This window comes from Sus scrofa, chromosome 12, assembly GCF_054392235.1.
Source record: "Sus scrofa isolate SSC_HxYL_T2T_F1_AM1 chromosome 12, Sscrofa_HxYL_maternal_Yorkshire_Landrace_v2.0, whole genome shotgun sequence".
Classification (NCBI taxonomy): Eukaryota; Metazoa; Chordata; class Mammalia; order Artiodactyla; family Suidae; genus Sus; species Sus scrofa.
Window position 1 is genome coordinate 54,690,903 of NC_139394.1, and position 22,953 is coordinate 54,713,855.

General features: G+C 48.1%; 1 protein-coding gene across 5 annotated transcripts in view; it reads right to left on the reverse strand.

Moving 5' to 3' along the window:
- The window catches only part of ZZEF1 (zinc finger ZZ-type and EF-hand domain containing 1), a 112,353-nt gene that overhangs the window by 22,701 nt on the left and 66,699 nt on the right, over nt 1-22,953 (reverse strand). For all 5 annotated transcript variants that reach the window (XR_014821468.1, XM_084985291.1, XM_084985290.1 and 2 more), the window contains 14 exons: nt 21,270-21,363; nt 20,077-20,548; nt 18,992-19,156; nt 15,867-15,986; nt 14,477-14,638; nt 12,408-12,537; nt 10,614-10,752; nt 8,975-9,140; nt 7,554-7,816; nt 6,482-6,651; nt 3,316-3,466; nt 1,751-1,890; nt 1,125-1,402; nt 243-417 (listed from right to left, as the gene is read on the reverse strand). Coding sequence is in view for 4 of the 5 variants with exons in the window: in XM_084985291.1 (XP_084841417.1) it covers nt 243-417; nt 1,125-1,402; nt 1,751-1,890; nt 3,316-3,466; nt 6,482-6,651; nt 7,554-7,816; nt 8,975-9,140; nt 10,614-10,752; nt 12,408-12,537; nt 14,477-14,638; nt 15,867-15,986; nt 18,992-19,156; nt 20,077-20,548; nt 21,270-21,363 (2,625 nt within the window). In the remaining variant the exon portion in view is untranslated. The remainder of the gene's footprint in view (nt 1-242; nt 418-1,124; nt 1,403-1,750; nt 1,891-3,315; nt 3,467-6,481; nt 6,652-7,553; nt 7,817-8,974; nt 9,141-10,613; nt 10,753-12,407; nt 12,538-14,476; nt 14,639-15,866; nt 15,987-18,991; nt 19,157-20,076; nt 20,549-21,269; nt 21,364-22,953) is intronic.

A 22,953-nucleotide genomic window follows, 5' to 3' on the forward strand; every position in this document is an offset into this window, starting at 1 on the left:
AGGTTCTCTGTAATTTAGTATATTACAGCTACCTATTATTCAGAGCCAACTGCTGGCTAATAAAATGAATCAAATAGCTAAATTGTTAAAAATGCAGGGTGAACAAACCCATCATCTTGAAACTACACCAATACTGTAAAAGCAAATTATATAACTAAAGAAAAAAAAAAAACTTCCAAAAGTGTAGACTTTAATGTGCCTGATGACAGCTGGAAGAAGAGGCGAGACCGTCAGTGGAGTACCTGGGGGAAGCCGACCAGCACAAGCAGGGTGAAGATGTTGGTGTGCTTCAGCTGGAAAGGCAGCTGCTTGATGCAGTGGTCTGTGAAGGTGGCAATGACGTCACGCCACAGAGGGGCGCTGTTGAGGGACCGCAGGATCTCTGCCATGGAGCACGCCCAGTCCAAGCCCACCCGGCTGGAAGGCAAGAGCTCCATTAAATAAATGGCAGTGCACAGGCTTCAAATTCAACTCATCGGAGCGCGCTACATTCCAAGGTAGACCCAGAAGCATGCCAAAGAGCCCTGCGTTAATAAGTTTTGAAACTAACAGAACCATGCTTTTCACATAACGGTGGGGGCGGGGGGAGAAGCAAGATTTTGTTACTTATATACTCAGTCTACAGCTATACTTTAAAAAAAATCTCGGTAAAGGTCACTCCCACATGTGCACTTGCGCAAACTCTCAAGCACAGGAAAAAAGACTGGAAGGAAATATATTAAAACAGCACCAGATGCACTGATATGGTACAAGGCAAGGTGATTTCTTGTTTTTGTTTTTGTTTCTTTTTCAAATTTTTGTTTTCCAAATTTGGTATCATGATTATATTACTTTTATAACAAAAACATATCTATTTTCTTCAACCTCAAAGCCTACATTTATTACTCTCAGGAAAAAAACAAACCAGAACATGTGTCACCAGAGAGCTGAATCGGCAGACAGTGCCGAGATGGCACAGCTACTTTAAGCACAGCTTTACTGTCAGCTGACAGCACTGCTAGTGAAACTTCTATTCTCACAGAAGATTACTAGACAACAGCACTGAAGCACACTGAAATTAATCAACAGCCAGATCACTGATCTAAAGAACTGAACACCAAGGGGGTACGGCGAGGAGTGGCTACCTGTCCAGACAGACGGCTCCCAGGCTAAAGAGCAGGTGGGTGGTCTTCCAGCCATCAGGCACGAGGGAACTGTCTCCTGCCGCAAACAGGTTGTGTTTGGCTGAGAGGACCTTGGTCACTGCGGCATCTACCTCCGCTGGCAAAAGCCGGATGATTAACTGGCCAAGCAGACCCAGTGTGAGGTGGTAGGTTTCGTTCAGGTGGCCTGCGTTGGAGATGACGACCTGAAACATGAGCGGCAGCACGTGCTCCAGGTCTATCAGGGGCCCTGTGGGATCCTGTCAGGAGGGAGAAAAATCTGTTCAATACAAAATCTATGTAACCACATCAACTAAACACTCTATCGCCTTCGTATTTTATTTATAACTGGACTGGGGCCAAAGGAATTATGCAGCATCTCTGAGAAATGGCTTAGGTACAATCTACTGTAAAATAAACATTCTCAGGCACCATTTTACAATCCCACTTCTAACTGATAATCCCACACCCTCAGGGATACAGCGACAACCGCAATTAACAGTTAATTTCAGTATATAGTTTTCCAAAATTTTTTTCTATACATAATACCACCCCTCTTTTTTGAATCAAAAAAAAAAAAAAAAAAAAAAAAGCCATTTGTCTCTTACCGAGTTTAGGGGAGGTAACATGGCTGCTAGTAACCCCAAAATCCTCTTCTGGGAACACTCAGCAAACACCTGCTCAGGACTTGGAGTAACTGCTTTTTCCTCCATGGGTTTCTGAGATGATGCTTCTGAATTTTCAGCATCTGAGTTGTAAAATACCAAACACTCAGAGTTTGCAGCCTCTATATATGTATGAAGAGGGAAGCGAACCACATGCACTGCCCCTGTGCCATGACAGAATCAAGCTGGGACTTTACAAACCTACAGCTGAACACGTCTACCTCAGCGAGGCCTGCCCTGATCACCCGGTTTTGAAGTCAAGCCTGCTCCTCTCTCTCCCGACCCCTCTGCACTCCCCATCACCCTGCTCTTTCATGCTCACAGCATTTAATTACCCTTTAACATATTTTATCATTTGATATTGTTTATCAAATCTTTCTAGATTTTTTTTTTTTTCAGTGACAATGTTTCTGGAGCACAGCAGGTACTCATTAAGTACATGAATGAATAAACTGTATGTGAACCAGGATGCTGGTCCTCGGCTGGAATCAGACCGGAGTGGCTTCTGATGACTCCGGACTGACATGGCGTGTCAGACTGTTTTCTGGAATTTCGAATGAGATGCTCTGCAGAGATGAGCACCAGCCCCTTCTGAGAGCTGGTCCCACAGACAGGGCAGAATGCCGGGTGCTCACCTCTGCCCCCTCACAGAGTGGGTGCGTGGGAAGGATCCTGCCTCCCTGGGCTGCCTGAAGGAGGAGGCTGACATTTGCTGCCAGTCTCCTGGCCCTTCAATCTTCCTAAAACATGGCTCTGACCTTGCTGCTGCCGTCCCCAGGCAGGCGTCTGAGGGCCTCCACGACAGAGCCCCAGCACCCGTCCAGGTCCGCCTTCCAGGGCTCCATTCCCTCCCTACACACCTGCCCAAAGGACTTCTCCCTGGATTCATCTGGGGGTTCCCACTCGGGGGCCTATGCTCACGTTGTTCCTTCTGCTCTGAAAGCCCTCCCCCCGCAGCAGAGCCCGGCCTACTCGCGATGCCCTGCAGGCGCCTTCACGAGGCTTCGTTTGGAGGCCGCCTGATCCAGTTAGAACCAATCACTGCTAACAGCCGCTCAGGCCCCTCTCCGGGATGGATCACATTCCACCTTACCTTTCCGTCACGAACACCTTTGTCTTAAACCCTCCCAGACTGTAAGCGCCGTGAGGGCACGAGGCACATGTCTGTCTGTCTGATTCGGTCCCTATTTCATCCCCGGGGTCTGGGAGTGTTTGGTGCATGGAGGCCCTCAGTAAATGAGGGAATAAACAACATAGGAAAGCAGGCAGGATGAAGGAAAGATGACTCTTAAAGTGTTATCAACACCATCTGACGCAGGACAGAGAAACCACGCGCCCTTGGCTGCTAGCCAATTCTAACGTGTGTGCAAGAAATAACTCAGGGGTAGGCATGTGCGTCTTTCAAGACGAAACAGATCTCGATCCCTGGCCTGGGAACTTCCATACTGCGGGCGCAGCCAAAAAAAAAAAAAGATGAAAGAGATCAAGGTAATTGTCAGAGTCTTTACCTGGAAGTCCTGTAGGTGTGCAGGCATCTGCAGCTGCGTCTGAAGTCTGAGTGCGGCAGGAGGGCTCCTTCATTAATGAGACACCTTCATCCGCCTTACTTCTCTGCTTGGGATCCAAAGGCCTGACTTCCTTGGGAACATCTCTCTTACCCTAAAAACACAATGCGGAGTGTAAAAGAATTAAGGTATCTGTCTTATAACAGAAGTTTACTTGCTAATATAATACAATTTCTAAAATCACTGGCCAATTGGTCTTCACAAACTAAAATACTTTTGAATTAGAGTAGGCCCCTCACTGCTGCTGATACTCTGTACCCTAATTAAGACAGCAGTCACTGCATCACATTCCCCCAAACGTCTTCCGCATGCCGCTCTCTCAGAGCCTGCGGTCACCTCGCCAGTGGCTCTGCTACAAACCTCTACGCGTTCTATTTGTCTTTCAGAAGCCAAAGACGGAAAGAAAAAAAAACAAAGGTGTGGATCTCCTTCCAGCACATAAGCTGTCTTGCCCTTGTCAGAGTTCCATTTCGTCAAGGAGACCTGTGAAGGGGGCCCTCACTGGCGCTGGGAGGGTTTTCTGGGCTCCGGAGTCTGGCAGTGAGCTGCCCAGACCGGCAGGGGATGGTCTTCGGCCTGAATCTCCTCCGGAGTCACTTGGAGTCACCCTCAAAACCACCTGCATGCCCCAGGCCCTCAGCGTGCTTTTCCTTGTTGTCACACAGGCTAATGTGTGGAAACCAGGCCATGCGGGACGTCTTCTGTGCGCGGTGGAGGCACCCCACCTCCAAGGAGCCAAAGGTGGCGTGTCGTACAACGCCGAACACCCCCCAGAGACCCTGACATCTCTGGGTGGCAGCTGACTTGTCCTGCCCTCTGCTGATACTCTCCAGATGCCGTCAGGTCAACATCAATCCTACCCTCAACATCCCCCAAAGAAAAACGTGACTGTCCCAAGAGAGGACCAGGACTGGGAGAGCTGCCTGCTTTGCTCAAAACAGTCCCTGTGAAAAGACCTCCAGCAGCACGTTCTCCGTGCTAAGTGGCGCTGTGTGCAAACACTATCATTCCAAAGTTCTGGCTTAGAATGTGAGTCTTGATCTTTCCTCTTACCACAGGGCTCCAAAGAGCTACTGCAGCTGCACTGCAGGGCCCTTGAAGGGTCCTCACTACTGGTCAGAGGCTGCTGTAGACAGAATCCGCTGGATGTGCCTCTGACAGAGGTTGGTTTCTCAGTGGTTTACAACAAAAAGCATTTCTAGGCATTAGAGGGGTGGAGGGAAGATGCCTTTAACAGGGCCTAGGATTGGCTAGAAACATGCAGGAATTCAAAAACAAGGGGTTTGTACTCAGGGCACCAATGGGATATGGTCCTTCAGGCCATCGTATTGGGGATATTCAGGTTGCACCGTGGGGACAGTGCTGGCAACTGCCATTTGCTAGCTAGAGGACTAAGAGACAGAGCACCCTGGGTGCACCCAGCTGCTGATGGGAAGACGACCCAAAAGGAGTGACACTCATGCTCTGGGAGTGCCTTAGAAAAAGGCTGATTCCAGTCCCTCGCCAGGGAAAGCCTAAGATAAGCCTGAACCATCTTTGTGTATCGAAAATTAGGGAAGTGCTCAAAGAATAATGAAGACCTATCAAAACGACACAAAAGCCAGTCTGAAGGAGTTTCCACTGGCCAAACATGGGTCAATATGAGCATCAAAATAAATAAGTAAAAGATTTTAACCCATTAAAAAAAAAAACTTGTTGAGTCCATCCTGATATAAATAAATGAATAAACAGATCCACGGGTGCTGGCGTGCTGATGGGTGGCATATTATAGGATGCTAGGAGCTCACAAGAAGATACAATTATTCCGAGGCTCAAAGGTGAAGACAAGACTGCTGATTTATCCTGTCTTTGCTGATAACATTCTCTCGGCCCAGTGTAACCTGTGGGTGAGTAAAATGCTGTCTGGAGAAGGGTTTTGTAGTCAAAACAGGCTTGAAGGTTATTATGTTACCTGTTTTGTGCTGACTCTGGCTGAATGAAGCTAACAGAATTTTTAGGTTTTTGCCAGCAGTCTTTGCTTCTGTCTTCCTCTAAATGACAACAGAATCTTAGTGAACTATAACTGCCAACTGGGGACAATCCAGGACAGAGACAGAGAACAGAAATAAGAGGCAGCTCCAGGGGCAAAGCCAAGGACATACAGCCCACCTCAAGCTTTGGAGGCGACATCACCGAAGCTCTGCTGTGCTTTTCCACAGAACAATCTCTTTTTTTGGTGGGGGTGGCAGGGGGGTAAGCGGGCACACCCACGGCATGCGGAAATTCTGGGGCCAGGGACCAAATCTGCACCATGGCTGCAACCTAAGCTGCTGCTGTGACAATGCCGGGTCCTTAACCTGCTGAGCCACAAGGGAACTCCCACAGAACAATCTTTAATGTCACTGTCACAGGTTCCATCTAGACCCAGATTTTTCTTCTACGTATGTTAAGTATATGCAAACTACTATAAACTATATATGTAAATGACTATAAACTACATATGTAAACTACTGTAAACTATCTATATAAGCTACTGTAAACTATGTAAGTAAACTACTATAAACTACATAAGCAAATGACTATAAACTATATGTATAAACGACTATAAACTACACGTGTAAACCACTGTAATCTACGTAAATGACTATAAACTACAGAAGCAAACGACTGTAAACAACGTGAGTAAACGACACGTGGAAGTAGCCTGCAGCTGGTGGCACCTATTCGTTGGCTGCATATATAGGAGCCTCACATATACGGTGTCCACCAAGGGCCAGGAACCAATTCCCTTGGGGCATAATCTTGACAATCCTTATGAAAACCGCAGGAGGCAGGTAACCGGAGTAGTTAATGCTAATGAGCAACTTACTATCAACACTGTTTTAAGCACTTTATAGACAATAACTCAATGTGTGTACCTATAAATCCTCGCAACAATGCTAAGGGATAGGTATCAATTATCACTATCGTTCCATTTTACTGATGAGAAAACTGAGGTGAAGAGACGGGTGACCCGCCCAAGGTCTGACAGAGCAGGGATCTGCACCAGGCGAGCTGGGTCATGAGCCTGTGCCCTTAACCTCTCTGCTCCGTCCCTCACGTGACTGCACAGGAGAGGACCGTCACTTACGCTGCAGTGCGCAAGAGGGCCTGCGTCAGCCGGCGCTGCAGCAGCCTGCGCGGCCGCCTTCTCCCGCTGCTCCTCTGCTGTTCCAGTGGGCGCGGTGACTGGCGGGGCCTGATTTTCTGGAGGAGAGTCGCCATCAGGCAAAATACCAAGAAGAGCTAGCGCCTTAAGACCTACAAGAGAAGCAAATGAGAGAATGGTTCCAAGTTTTAAACCGAGGGTCATTTCCCGCTACATGCCACAGATCACTCTGCTACTCTCTGCAGACAGATGGCTGAGGTTCCCACAAACGAGGCCAAAGAACTCTCGATCCCAAACTGAGCGGTCCCAATCTACTCAGCTCCTGGTTTCAGGCACCAGAAGTTTCAACAGTGGGGTGTGCTTTTACCTTATTAACCACAGAGGACAAAAGATACAACAGAATCCTCTGTTTAGAAAAACACAAACATTAAAATTTTATAGTCACCCCCACACAACCAGATTCCCACAGCTCCACTGGGGCAGAGAGATAAGAAAAGAGCAGTGAAGCACTGGCACTGCCCGCCTGGTCCTTCGCCCGTCTGACCTCCCTGCCGTCCACTACCGTGGCGGGGAGTCCAGCCCTCTGAACGGAACTTAAATGTCTCTCAAGTTCGTGCACAGCGTTTTTCTCCTTGGTACCCTCAGCAAAGTCAGAGTCATCTAGATATTTTATTGGACAAACGATTTCAGTTGTAAATAGCTCTCATCTGGAACACGGTTGTACGGAAGTAGATTTGCACTCCAGGTTTTAAAAAAAGGCTGAATTCCTTCGGCAACATTACAGCTGATGGGTTCAGATACTAAATACTCCATCCACAGACATCAAGAGTTTTAATTATTAATATTTTTATATCTTTACATAAATATTTTGGAGACACTAGATGCTATTTTGATGCCAACATTTCTCTCCAATGCATCTGGGGATTTAAAATTAAGTTCCACGCCAGGGTGAGCACCTCTTGAAAACGATTTTGGCGACTGACTCTATACCGAGCACCACGTATCCCTTCTGCTGGGCTGCTCCTCAAGCAGCTGGGGGGGCTCGGTTTCGTACCTTTACCCTGGTGCGCCTTCATCAGACAGTCCCCTACGAGCTGCATGCACCGGCTCCGCAGGGCGGCGGCACTCCTGCGGGCCTGGGGAGCCAGCTTCTCGCCGTCCACATCCTCTGCGCTGGCCACGTGGGCGCTGTAGAGAGCCAGGGCGGCGAAGAGCAGCCAGGAGTAGTTGTGGATGTAGGGCTGGATGAGCCGCTGGCGGTCGCTGATCCGGATGGTCACCATCGGATGGGCAGTGATGCTGTGCGTAGGCAAGTGGCTGCAAAGGCAAGGCATTTTTAAGGCCTACCAGCCCTTTTGTGTGTCCAAGGAGAGCGGGGCCTCAGGGCACCACATGCATGGTCAGGACTGGACATCAGTTACGTCTAAGGCTGTGGTTATTGGAAGTTTCAAGATGGGTGTGGGCCCTCTCTTCAGAAAAATGAACAAACACAAACACTGCACATACCACTTCAGGATTTCACAGCCCCCAGAACACTGTCTATGGAAACCAGGCAAAGTTAGAATTCCCTACTATGAACTGTTGTAGGGGTGGTAACAGCATTTTGGTGATGTGAGAAAATGCCCAGGAGTTCCCATTGTGGCTCAGCAGAAATCTGACTAGTGTCCATGAGGACACAGGTTTGATCCCTGGCCTCACTTAGCAGGTTAAGGATCCGGTGTTGCCGTGAGCTGTGGTGCAGGTCTCAGATGCAGCTTGAATCCTGAGTTGCTGTGGCTCTGGTGTAGGCCAGCAACTGCAGCTCCAATTCAACCCCTAGCCTGGGAACCGAGTACAACCCTAAAAAGACAAAAAAAAAAAAAAAAAGAAAAGAAAAGAAAGAAAGAAAACGCCCATAATTTTGAGAGATGGATACAATGTAGTAAGGAAATGATTTAAGGTCTGGAATTTGCTTTAAAATGCTTTAACAAAGGAAAAGAAAAAAAAGAATAAACTAAAGCACATATAGAAAAATCTTCCTGGAGTTCCTGTTGTGACGCAGCGGAAACGAATCCGACTAATAACCATGAGGTTATAGGTTGGAGACCCCTGGCCTCACTCAGTGGGTTAAGAATCCGGCATTGCCACGAGCTGTGGTGTAGGTCGAAGACGTGCTTGGATCCTGCATTGCTGTGGCTGTGGTGTAGGCCGGCAGCTGTAGCTCTGATTCAACCCCGAGCCTGGGAACCTCCATATGGCACAAGTGTGGCCCTAAAAAAAAAAAAAGAAAAAGGAAAATCTTCCTGATTGCTGAGTCTGGATAATGGGTACATGAAGATTCATTGTACCATTGTACTACTCTCTTCACTCTACTCACTTCACTGAGGGGATGTTTGAAATTTTTTATCATGAAAGGTTTTATGTATCTATTTTTTTTAAAAAGCAAACAAACACCTGGAGAAAAGGTTACTGGACTAGAGGCCACTTGAGACATACCCATAGGAATATTTCTTGGCCGCATAGCATCCATAGCAAAGGTCAAAGTCATCACACACGTTGCAATTCATCCTCCGACCTATGATCAAACCCTGACAGTGGTCACACGTAAATTCCATGTTGACCATTTCGTGGTCATCTCCATGGCCCTCAGGCTTCACACCACCTGAAGGAAAAAGAGCAGCATGAGGCAGACTGGGCCAAAGGGCTCTTAGAAGAACTGGTTCCAAACTCAAACCAACCCCAGAAGGACTGTTCCCAAATGATCACTCAGGATGTCGGGGGCCACAGGCATCTCCTGGAGACCGAGGTGCTCTGCCCAGTGGCTCTGAGCACACGGACGATATCCTTGGCACGGAACTTGTTAGGAATGATGCCGTGGATGGACCCTCCTTTCCAGTGCAACACAGAATCCAATCAAACAGATCACTAGTTTCCACCGCAACCTCTGCCGGGAGGTACAAGTTCACCTGCCAAGTTGTGACCCCTCCTCTGACAAATATTAAGCATCAATTGGTGTATTCTTGCGGACAACCACCAAGATGTTATCAGGTGTTTCGATCTTACTTCTTCATTCTCAAATCAAGGGATGAAAAGAGACCCATAACCCCAGACCCACTGAGCGAGAAAGGTTAGTCACAAAAGGGACTGACGGCTCTGGCCACGTTCTTACTCTGAGTCCAGTGGGTCTCCAAGCCCCTCACACACCCTGCTTCGTGCTCCTTACCTCTGACCCACTTCTGTCCCCAGCCCCAGAAACCTAGTCCAGGCACCAATCCCCTTGTCTCTACTGTGACTGATTTCCTAAAGGAGCCTCTTCAACGGACAGAACCTCCTTCCTCTAGCACAGCTCGGATCATGTTAACACCCTACTTGAAAAACCTTCCCCACTGTCTGTGGACTCATGCACGTTCCTCAGCCTGGCCTCTCTGGGTCCCACCATCTGAGCCCAACCTGTTTCGATCCAACACTCAGCTGCAGACACCGGGGTGAGTCTGTCTGAGCAAAGGACAGACTATGGATGGTGACACATTCGCTGCTATTTCCTTCACATCATCCAGGTCTAACTTCCTCCAAAGACCAATCCACACTCCACCTCCTCCATAAGCTCTTCTGCAACGGTAGGCTTCCCTACTTCTAAAGTTTTCCAGAATAATCTGTACTGCTCGTCTGTAACTCAGCATGGACACTTGTACTGGAATACACATTCTGCGAGCAGGTCCAGTCTCCTGCTAAGGCTCTCTTTGCTTCCGGGGCAGGGGCTGTGGCTTACACGACTGGGCACTCAACTGCTCACTGCTGTCGATTTGCTTTACCTCAGCACCTGCAAGCCAAGAGGATTCAAGTATTTCTGAGGTTTGCTTGTGTGTACGTACAAACACTGCATGATTCAGAAGGCCAAATAATTTCCTGAAAACTCGACTAAATGTATATCCCTTGGTGCTGAGTGTTTATCGAGGGCCTGTACCCAGCAAGACAGGAGGTGGAAGAGCCTCGGATCACAGAGCCCTGGAGCACATCACTCAGAGAATGCCACTCGGCAGCACTGGCACTGCAGAGGGGAGTTTAAAACAATGACAAGATCAGGGGAAAGAGAAATGCTTATTCCTCTTGGGTATGGCAGCGACGGGCGGTGTACCTAGGAAGCAAGTCTTGCAGAGGTCCATGTCGCTGCACTGCAGACACCGGTAGCGATGCCAGGGGGCGATCTCATCGCAGCCGTCGCAGGAGATGTCCACGTTTAACAGGTCACAGTAGCGAGCAATAAACATGTGCATCTACACGACAAAACAAGGCACAATGAACCCGCAGACGTTCAGATGTGGCCGTTCTTCCTTACTCAGCCCATCCTTGCAGAGGCACTTGAGCCATTCCACACACTGCGCTAGGCGCTAGGACGAGGACGTGAAGGGGCAAACAGAGGACGCCAGACAGCACGCTAAGGGCTTGGAGGGGCAGATGCAAGAGGCCCTGGAGGGCACAGGAAGTTGTTCAAAGGAGCTCATTCCTCAGGTGAGATCTGAGGGAGGGGCAGACAAGCATTAGCTGGGCCGGGGTAAGGGAGGTGGGCAAGCCGGGTAAAAGCAATGGCAAGTGCTCCTGGAGGCACCAAAGGGTCGAGACGAGGGCTCGTGACCTTGCTAGTAAGTCCACATGTAGGACACAGTGTGAGGGGGTGATTAAAGTTAGAAAGGCGAAACCGCAAAGTTCCTTGGATGCTAGTCTCAGGAGTCATGGATGTTTTTAAATGGAAGAGCAGTGGGATTCCGTTTGAGCCTTCTGAAAGCTGCTCTGGTCACAGAGAGAGTGGATGAGAGGGGGCAAGACTGGAGTCAGGGAGACTGGCCCCGACAGCAGCTGTACAGTAACCCCCCGACCAGCAGTTAGGGCTGGAACGAGCGGTAGGTGAGATGGGGCAAGGTGGGACGATTTGAGAGGTCCAAGGTGGCGGTGGCGAGGAACCCCAGGGACTGACTGGTCATGGGGGCCCCCCAAAAAAGGAGGGTCAGGAACAACGTCCAGATTCCTGGCTGAGGACTTGGCTGGACAAGGGTGGTAGTCACAGATACAGGAAACACTGCAAAAGAATTGTTTGCTGATGCTTTAAAAACTTTCTGGGGAGAGTAAAGGCACCGTTTCATGAGCAAATAAAATGTTCTACTGGAGAATCCCTGGAGGTTATAGCACAGGTTATATTTGTGGCGTGGAAATAAATCACCAAGTGACCCTAGAGTAATGGATCACGGCAAATGTGCCACGCCACCCTAGAGCTACAGAACGGCTCCCAAGAGAGAAAACCTGCACAGGCCAAGTGGTGTGCTCCCTCCAAGCACGACCGAGATGCCACATGAGCAAAGTAACTGGCACAGAGTAGGCACAGAAAACTAAGAAAATCAGCACACCCGAGGCCAGCAGATGCCTGACAATATGTGGTGGGGACAGAAAAACCCCTAATGTGGAGACGGACGTGGCGGGCTACCTGAGCCTGGTGCCTTTGCACATCTGAATCCTCTAACTCTGACGCTGCGCACATCTGCCTGCTCACGGGGCGACCTTCTGATTGAACCTCGGCTTCCCACGTGCTTGCCTACAGGAATGTATGTACCAAGGACGCCAGAGTCCAGGGCCTTCAGTAATTCTACTTCTTGCCGTAAATTAATTCACTGGCACTTAATCTCTTACTGCAGCCTCATGAGCCAATTTCCTGTGAATCTAATTCTACGGGAGGGAGCCACTGCCTGAGTGCGGTCAAGTCAGAATTGAGGGCCCCTCAGTTTAATGCCCAGGCTCGGTGACAGCCCACTCACTAAGGTACTGACTGCCACCTGGAGCCCTCTCGGGGGAAAGCCTGCTGGCACCGCCCCCCCCCCCCGACTCTCCTCGCCAAACTCCTCGCAGATCACTTCAGATGACTCTAGTTGAGAGGTCTTACTTTCCTCTGCTTCTCTGGATCTTCCTGGGCTATTTTTTCATACCAGGCCTCAAACATGCCATCCTGACACTCATCCATCCATTCTGAATTCTGCTTGGCATCAGCAAGCTCATCTTCTTCACTCCATTGGCTGAAAGAAGGACATAAAGAGAGAAAAGCATGCCTCTCCCATAATCAAGGAAAGTGCTTGTTAGCAGACTCTGGGTCCTATGGGTCCAACACATGGGGCACTTTTACTTCTAAGAGGAAGATGCCAATTTGGTTTTCAAAGCCCAGGGATTTGCAAGATGTTAGATAAATACATACCAATGAAAAGAGAGAAGCCCCTTCCAAAGCAGACTACAACGGGCGAGGAATTAGAGCTTGAAAGGTTATACCTACCGGGCATGATGCCATTCATCAGCCACTTTTGGTGAATCTACTATGTGCCAGGCACTGGAGCCAAATAAAATGATTGGAAAAAAAAAAAGGTCCAATTTGGACACACCATAGTAGTAGCAGCATGAGAAGGGAGTCAGGAGACCCTGGGGCTTTGGCTCTCCTGCCAGCTGCGGAAAGACCTGGACACAGCACTCAGCACTGGTCCTCGGTTTCCCCGTTTCTAATAGATAGTCTTGGGGTCTCCTTTTAGATGTAATGTTATAGATTTCCAAAATTACACGTTGCAGTTTGTTTCGGCAACCAGAATTTTAATACAAAAGTCTCTACCCGACAGCAAATGCAAAATATCTACCAACCAACAAATACACATTTGTTCATTTGTGTGTTTCAACAAACTGACTTCAGGCCTGCTCTCACTTGGCTTTGGACCACTGCTAAGGGGACTGGTGGGAAAGGTCCAGTCCCTGTTCCCAAGGACGAGACCGTGTAGGTGCAAGTGAAGCTTGAAATAAGGAACTGACTGGCAGCTTACATTCTGCCTCCTTTTCCCAGAGTATCTCTTCAGTGAGAGTGAAAATTGATGTTGACTCAGTTTATTTCCTCCTAATTTTCTCCTCTTTTCTCTTCCTACATCCTCTCCTTTTTCTACAGACATGAATGGTTAATGGATAAGTGAACCTCAGCAGGGTGGAGACACTCATTAAAAGTGGAAAGAAGGAGTTCCCATCGTGGCACAGCAGAAACGAATCTGACTAGGAACCATGAGGTTGCAGGTTCAATCTCTGGCCTCGTCCAGTGGGTTAAGGATCCGGTGTTGCCGTGAGCTGTGGCGTAGGTCACAGATGTGGCTCGGATCCTGCATTGCTGTGGCTGTGGTGTAGGCCAGCAGTTGTAGCTCCGATTCAACCCCTAGCCTGGGAACTTCCATATGCTGCGGGTATGGCCCTAAAAGGACAAAAGACAAAAAAAAAAAAAAAAAAAAAAAAAAAAAAAGTGGAAAGAAAAGAAAAAACTCTGCATAATATTTTTTCTCATACCTTAAGTCCTCATAATATGCAAGAGTTTTTTTGTTTTGTTTTGTTTGTCTTTTTAGGGCCACAGCAACTCAGAATCCGAGCTGCATCTTCACCCTACGCCACAGCTCACGGCAACGCCGGATACTCAACCACTGAGCAAGGCCAGGAATCGAACCTGCGTCCTCATGTATCCTAGTGAGGTTCCTTACTGCTGAGCCACCATGAGAACTCCATAATGTGCAAGAGGTTAATAAAGTGGCTAAAAGCACACACATGTATAACAAAAATATGGAAAAGGATTTTCCATTTCAACTGCCGTAGGAGGATCCAAAAGTGAGGAGGATGCTTGTGCTGAGTTCACACCACCACCACCGACAACCGCGACACACCACTGTGCCCCGACGCCGTGCTGAACACTAAGAAAGAGAACGCATTTATTCTGCACAGCAATCCTATGAGGCAGGTACTGTGACAACCCACCGTTCTAAAGATGAGGAAACTGAGGCACAAAGGAGTTTAAAAAGTTGCCCAAGGTCGTCCAGCCAGTATGTGGCAAAGGCAGGGTATTCCACAGAGGGTCTCGGCCCAGGGCCAGCTCTGAGCCCCTGGAGCGCGATCCCTGTTCTGCACGGTCTACTTCAGCAACTGCGGAGCACGGGGCTGGGTTCTTACCTGATCACACTGTCGTGGACACTTATGTTTTCTTGTGACATGTTCATGAGGAGATCTGGTAACTGAATGTCCACGAAGAAGGCAAGATCACTGGGCTCCCAGCCCATGTCCAAAAGATGAAGCAGGGCCGTCTGGACACAGGACAAGGCAGGCAACAAGGACCTGAAGAAGCCACGAAGTGAAAGTTACCAAAGCTGCCCATCACCAAAGGAGACGACAGAAACAGTCAGAGACCTGGTGTGTCTGTCAGTGGAAAGAGGAAGGGAACGCCAGGTTCTTGTTTGAGTTTCTTTTCTTTTTTTTTGTTTTTTTTGCCATTTCTTGGGCTGCTCCCTCAGCATATGGAGGTTCCCAGGCTAGGGGTTGAATTGGAGCTGTAGCCGCCGGCCTACATCAGAGCCACAGCAACACGGGATCCGAGCCACGTCTGCAACCTACACCAGGGCTCACGGCAACGCCGGATCGTTAACCCACTGAGCAAGGGCAGGGACTGAACCCGCAACCTCATGGTTCCTAGTCGGATTCGTTAACCACGGCGCCACGACGGGAACTCCTCGTTTGAGTTTCTTGTAATCGCCTTTCAAATTTCTCAGACTCCATACAAACCCTCTTCCAAGGACAGCTTAAGCAAAAGAGTACTGAAAGCATAAAGAAGCATGCCTCCGTCTGGACTATCACAGGGGACATTTCATGGTAAAGTAAAAATCACCTCTGATACGTAACAAGGTCAAGGCCAGCCCCTATTAACCCAGGTTATGCCACTTAGATATAGAAAAGAACCAGTTGTGTCCAAACCACTTACCATAGAGGAGAATGGGGAATGGCTTTACATTCAAGGTCTCTAATTTGTTTTTTAGGGCTGCATCCATGGCAAATGAAGGTTCCCAGGTTAGGGGCTGAATCAGAGCTGCAGCTGCCAGCCTACACCACAGCCACAGCAATGCAGGATCCGAGCCACATCTGTGACTTACGCCACAGCTCACGGCAATGCTGGATCCTTTAACCCACTGAATGAGGCCAGGGATCGAACCTGCATCTTCATGGGTACTAGTCGGGTTCATTACTGCTGGAGCCGCAACGGGAACTCATACATTCAAGTTTTTAAAACTGCACATAATACATCAAAAACTGAAAATAACAGGTTACGGATTCTTAGATGACCCAAGACCCATCCCTCCTTTAACTGTGTATACCATATAGAGAAAAGGCTGAAATAAAATCTATTAATAAGTTAACATCTAGCAATTAGCTCTGGATGGTAAGATTAGGGGGTTATTTTTATTTTACTCTTTGTGTCTTTCTGAATTTTCAACATTGGAAGTGTATTTCTTTAAAAATCAGAAGAAAAAAGAAATAATTTTTCTCTAGAAATTGTAAAATTATCCCGTACCTGTCATTTAGGCTACCGAATCCTTTAACAGCTTTGACCAAAAACAGAACAAATTGATAGTAAGTGTCTCGAATTTCTTTGTGTAGATCTGCACCACAGCCCTCCAAGTGTCCAAAATAACTAGAAGCAGAAGAAATCATTGATCACTTAATTGCCAAAACATCATTTACTTAATAATCAATTTGCCTTACATGAAAAGAGCAGAGGAGAAGCAAGCTAATGAAGTGTCACTGAAACTAAAGTAAATAAAAATCAAGTAATTTCAGAAAGTAACGGCATGTGAGCCATGGGCCTGGATTAAGAGGGCTGCTTCCCAGGAGTATGGAGGTGATGATGATTCATCCTTCCTTGTTAACAGAAAAACTACCCTTCCCACCACTACCTGAGTGCCTGGCACTGTGAAGTATTCTTCACTCATCACCCCATTTAACACTCTCTACCCGGTCACGCCCGTCCCTCTAGCTCCCATCACTGATGACTTCAGCACCAAGCTCGGTACCGTTTCTACCTTGATCCTTGTTACCTTGGCAACCCCAACATCCACGGGAATGATGCCCCGTTCCCTGTCCCTGAATTCTCTGCCATCTTCGCCTCCAGTGGTCTTCTCCTCCATCTCCTTTGCCGTCCCAGTCTGATGGTCACTTCCCTGACCTTGTCACCATAGTAACTGTATTGCCTCTGAAATCCTGACTTCGGAGCATCCCATTCCGACCATGACTTCTCATCCTGCTCACCTGCTCTGGGACTCTCGCAACAGCCTCCTCAATCCCGACAAGCCCCAACCCAGGACACGCCTCACGTTCACCATCTCCTACTCCCGCTGTGCTCTCTCTTCGCCCTGTACTCAGCTTTCATTGGACGGCCCATTACCACAATCACACCCTCCCAACCTTTGCTGCTTTCTCCCCCCACGTGCTTGCCTGAGAAACAGAATGCCTACATCAAAACCGTGAAACGTGGCTGCAGCAAACACCACACAACCAAGCTGACTAGCATCACTTTAAATTCACAACCATCATTCTCAAATAAGCACTCAAAATTGTCAGGCAATTGTGACTGGCTGTCACAATTTTCAAACCTCCCTGCCTTTCCTTAAACTACCACTGCTTCTACCTAAACTTTCACTTAGAGCTATATTTTAAAAACAGAAATGATCCCACAGGAATACCTCTGTCTCTGCACCACCAAATCTACCAACCAACTTGCATGCTACTGAGTCTCCTGCTACCACGGTCGCCCTGACTCTGCCAAAGGCCGACTACTCTACGTAGGCCGTTGCTACCGCCTCCGGTCCCTCTCTTCCCGCATCGAGTCTTCCTCATTAGCGACTCACTCCCACCCGCACGCGGTACACTCTACCTCTTCAAAGCCCTCAGTGGAGCCCACATCCCCTGCAATCATTACCCTAATTCCTCTGCTCCCCTTCGAGGCCAAATTTCCTGAAATAACTTCTAGTCTCCCTCTTCATTTCATTACCCCCATTCTCTTCTCAACTCAGTCCAAGGGGGCTTGCAGCCCATGGCCCCAGTAAGACTGCCATCAAATCCAGTGTGTTCTTAGCTTGTTTCGCCTCTCACATCAGCATCTGACACAACTGACCATTCCTATGTTTTGAGATACGGTCTTCTCCTGGCGGCAATGGCAACTCCTGCCCGCTGGTTTTTGTTCTTGATGGCCACTCCCTGATCTCCTCAGCTGCCTGCTCTTCCTCTGCTTGACTTCAACTAAACAAAGAAGTGCCCCTAAGGGTCGGTCCTGGGCCCCCTCTTGTTCATCTCTCTGCACACTTTCCAGAAGGTCTCACCCTGGCCTCATGGCTTTTATATACCATCTATATGCTGACAACATCCAAAGTCTATCCCTAGTCCTGGTTTCTTTCAAGCACTTTAGGCTCTTCTGTCAATTTTCTTGATATATTTACTTAGGTATGAAAGAAGCAGTTCAAACGTGGCCAAAACAAAACTTCTGATTATTGCCCTCATCTGTTTCTTCCATACTCTTCCCTCAGTATCACCATCCACCCAGCTGCTCAAGCCAAATCCTAGGGGTTTCTTTCCCCAGGATTCCTTGTTTCACCCTCTGCATCGAATCCATCAGTAAGTCCTGACAATTCTACCTCCAAGATATATCCAGAATCTCACCATCTCCAGTGCTATTTTTCCTGGTTCAAACCTGGACTTCTGCTACAGCTTCCTAACTGCTTTCTTCCTTCTGGTCTTTTTCACATAGTAGCCAAAAGTATCTTTGGTAAATATATGTCACAGTGTGTTCCTCTTGGGCTTCAATTCCTCCGAAGACTTCCCATCTACAGCTCGGTATGAAATCCAAACACCTTAAATTGCATCCTACGAAGCTTTACATGATATGAGCCTACTACTCGGGCCTCATCTCCTCCTATCTGGCTCACTCAGGCACACTGGCTTTCTTTCTGCTCCTTGGGCCAACCCCCCACCCTAGGGTCTGTGTGCTGCTCCTCCTGTCTTTAGGGCTCCCACCCCTGAAGTCAGCTGCTCAGTCATCTCTTGGTTCTGTGTCATCTCCTCGGCCTGCCTTCCCCAACCACACAAATTAGGTTACTCTGTATGAAATCACCATACATCAACATTGCCGCTATGTGTACACACACATATAATTTTTTTCTTGGTCTGTCTCTCCAAAACAGAATATAAGCTCCACTAGAACAAGGGTCTTGTCTGCCCGTCCCCTGGGAAAACCAGACCACCTAGAACAGCGGCTGCCACAGTCAACACTCAGAAAATATTTACTGAGAGGTTGTTGAAACAATCTTGTGAGGTACTTATTAGATTTATGTCATTACTGTAGATGAGCGTCAAATTGAGCTCGCAGCTTCCAGGAGCCAAATGAGGGGTATGGGTACACAGGGAACATCATCCTCATTTGACAGTAAGAGAAAGCTGATAAACTCACCCAGAAGAATAAACACGTTCCATTATTTACTTACTACAAGTCTTTTTCTAAGGAGAAATGGTATTAGAATAAATTGTCCCAAACCGAAAATCTGCATCCTACAAGGAAAGGGTCGAGTCCTTCATCCGAGAAGACAACTAGGATTTCTTTACAACGACCTCGCGTGGCTTCCTTGCAGACCTGTGCTTTGGACTTACTTGGTAAAGTCTTTCTGGCAGGTCAGAAGTTCCAGCAGGAAGAGTATGTACGGCGGGTGGAAGCAGTGAGGCTGCCCGAGGGACTCGGAGCAACACTGGGCGATCCTCAGGACCTCGAGGATGCTGCAGGCCTGGGCCTTCCTCAGGGAAAGAACCTTGACAACACTGGAGACAGAACTCAAGTCAGGAACACCCAGAAACCTCTCGAGCTGGGGCAGAGAGAGAACAGACCCCCGCCCAGGTTCTGGTGCCATATCAATAAAAATACCACTGCGAAGTATTCAGGAAGGATTTCGATAACTGTTTGCTGCTTTTAGTCACTACTCAGCAGCATTCCAAATCAGTCCACTGGCCACAAGCCCCTCAACTCACATGAAACAATTAATTAATGAAAAAGGAAGTTTGTCTCTGTGGTCAACCAGGACCAAGAGGACAGGGAAGCCAAGCAGGCGAAACGTCTAGGAATGTAGGCCCTTTGACAAGTCAGAAAATATCAACTCCTAAATTTCTCAAGGGATGAATATAAGACAAACTTATTTTGGTGGCTACCAAAAGAAATAGTTCTTTTCTAGGGAGTTCCCGTCGTGGCGCAGTGATTAACGAACCCGACTAGGAACCATGAGGTTGAGGGTTCGATCCCTGGCCTTGCTCAGTGGGTTAAGGATCCGGCGCTGCTGTGAGCTGTGGTGTAGGTTGCAGACGCGGCTCGGATCCCGTGTTGCTGTGGCTCTGGCGTAGGCCGGGTGGCTACAAGTCTAATGATTAGACCCCTAGCCTGGGCACCTCCATATGCTGCAGGAGCGGCCCTAGAAAAGGCAAAAAGACAAAAAAAAAAAAAAAAAGAAAAAAGAAATAGTTCTTTTTTAGCCAACCAGTACATTACAAAGATACAATTTCCGTATCATGTACAACCCTCAAGTGAAAGAAATACTTCTTTAAAAGGGAAAAAAAAAAAATCAAAAACTGTCTCCTGACCATTCTAAGAGAGACCTTGATCTGTCCCGCAAGCATTATTTGCTCATTTCTGAGATGAACGTCAAGGCCCTGACGAGGCGGGGCACCGGGCGCCTGGAGCGCGCGCTCACCTCTCGGGCGAGAGCGCCTGGTCTTTGACGAAGTCCATGACGTCCCGCAGCACCGGGTACCGCTCCTTCACTGCGGGCGCCGGCCGGGCCTCCTCCATCGAGCGGAAGGAGAGCAGCCGCAGCCGCCCGCGGGTGAAGGGAGGCCGCCGGGTCGGGGTGGAAGGGGACGAGGGCTCTTCGGCTGTGGCAGAGGACACGTCCGCCGCAGGAGGGCCACTGCTGGGCGGCGGCGGCAGCTGGACCCCCAAGCCAGGACTCCTGTCTCCCGCGGCCGGGGGCGCTGCTTCGGTGGGGGAGCCGGAGGCTTGGAAATGCTCTCCGGCCACAGAGCCCGTCCTCTGGCGCCGGTCCCGTGGCTGCTGCAGGTGATCCGTCTCATCTGCAGTCACCAGCGTGTCGCAGCTCTCCTTTGAACTTGCACCGATGGGCAAAAATTTTAGTAACAGAAGACTCTTCTGAATACACTCCTTCGCTAAAAGCAAAAGGCAAGAAACATAATGAAAAAAAGTCAAAATTCAACTTGTTTTCTTCTGAAGAGGCAATAATCTATTTAAACTCTACAAGCTGGGACAAGAAATATCTCCATTAACACAGCGATATACACACCTACCGACAGAACAGAACCGAACCTTCCCTCACATCCATCAAAATCTCCCTGGCAGTATGAGCACACTTTTAAAATGTTTTATTGTAGACATTTTCAAACATACAGAGAGAGAACAGTATAAGGACCCCCCCGTGTACCCCTCACCCAGATTTAACAGCTGTCAACCCAAGGCCAGTCTTTTCTCACCCCCACCCGCTCCCCACTCCCCAGATTATTTCCATGTAGATCCCAGGCATTACATTATTTCATCTATAAAATCTGCAGTTTATTTCCCTAAAAAGTTTTAGATAATAACATAACCATGACATTTTAAAAAGTAACAGTAATTCCTTAATTTTATTACTATTTAGTATGAGCATACTTAAAAACATAACAAGACAGAGCTCAAAAAACACTTAATGCCTCCTAAAAAAATGCTCCATTTGGATCATGTTAATAAATAATTATTCCTCTCTGGCACTTCTCTATTTGTGACATGTCCTTAGAAAATACAGTTAGTGTCAACACATGCCTAGAAACTGGGTCACTGGTTTTCTGAGAAGTGAAAACAGAAGAAGCGGGGCTGGCAGCCAGAGCGGGCACTCACCCAGGCTCTCGGGGTTCGCCTCAGCAGCTTCTGACCCACGTCGGTCTTCTGCCTCGTTCCCCAGGCTCATCAGGGACTTCTGCTTCATCTCTAACTGGGGGAGGATTGGGGCCACATAATTACATTGTCCAGGCAGGAGAGCAAGGGCAGCCACAGCAAACTACTTCAAAAGCACCCCGTGCTGAGATCATGGACTTTATAGTCCTGTGTTGAGGATATTAGGACTGAGCCGTTTTTGTTTGTCCTGGAGGTAATCCAGGCATTGAAGCTTCCTAACGGTCGACCTGCAAAACTACCTTCTTTTTAACTATGTGTTATTTGGGAGAAATTTATAACCATGACCCTATTCTTTTTAAAAAAATTCTAGAACCCTGGAGTTGGAGGGGCCCTTACCTAAAGCTGACCTAGTACAAATAAAGCAAGGAGGTCTTAGAGAAGTGAAGGGTCTGGTGAGGGTCACATACCTGGTTTGCAGGCGACGCTGGACTGAAACTTGATCTCTATTCTACTCTAAAGGAGCAAGACACCTCTAAGTGATGCTGAGACTGCCAGGCAGCGAATGGTGCTCCTAGTACGCATGCAGGCCATGGTCACAGCATGCACCACGGTGCTGACAGCCCAGGCAGAAGACCGGGCGTGATGTATGGAGACCAAGGTCTTGGAGAAAAGGTTGGCATCTTGTCCAAGTGTCAGCAGTCTAGCCTGTGCTACACCAGAGGTATAATCTACAATGTGCTTTGTCGGCTGCCAAATCCTTTTTTCTTGAACTGTCTGTGGTCACTGACTTTATGAGACACTCTTTTGCTTAAATGCTACCACTAGCTTGGTTTCTCTGTCAACACGCTCCCACCATTCTGATGATGTTACCTTTGAGTTTCTTCTGAGAGATCCTGTTCATTTTGGTCTCCATCTGTCTATCCAGTTTATTCTGGGCCCCAACTATGCTCTAATCACTGTGCATTTGTACCTGGATAAACTCATATATTCTTTTTTTCCTTTTTTCTTTTTAGGGCTACAACTGCGGCATATGGAGGTTCCCAGGCTAGGGGTCAAATCGGAGCTGCAGATGCTGGCCTACACCAGAGCCACAGCCACACCAGGTCCAAACCGTGTCTGAGACCTATGCCGAAGCTGTGACCTATGCTGCAACTTGCAGCAACGCCAGATCCTTAACTCACTGAGTGAAGCCAGGGATCGAGCCCACATCCCCGTGGATACTAGTTGGGTTCTTCACCTGCTGAGCCACAAGACGAATTCCTTTTAAAAAAAACTATGGCCAAAGATGTGAAGTTGTCCTTATCTCTGCCTCGGCATGTAGATTCTTTTGCACTCACTAAATTCTACAGCTGGATGTCTCATATAACCTAGATGTCCTCATACTCATCCTGTCCCCAGCTGAACTGACCACCCCACTTCCAGATCCAAGACCATTTTTCCCATTCTGGTCAATGCTTCTACCACCCACCAAGTCACCCAAACCAGGAACCCGGAAACAGTCTTCAGCTCCACCTGCCTGTTCACACATCCATCAGTGAGACTAATTATTTTATCTCCTAAGTAGCAGAAGTCAGTCATCCCCACCTAATAACCACAACTAGTCTCCTGCCTTCAATTTTATTATCCATCCTCTACTCACTTAAGATCTTTTCTCAACTACTATACAACTTTTAAGGTGGTTGTAAAT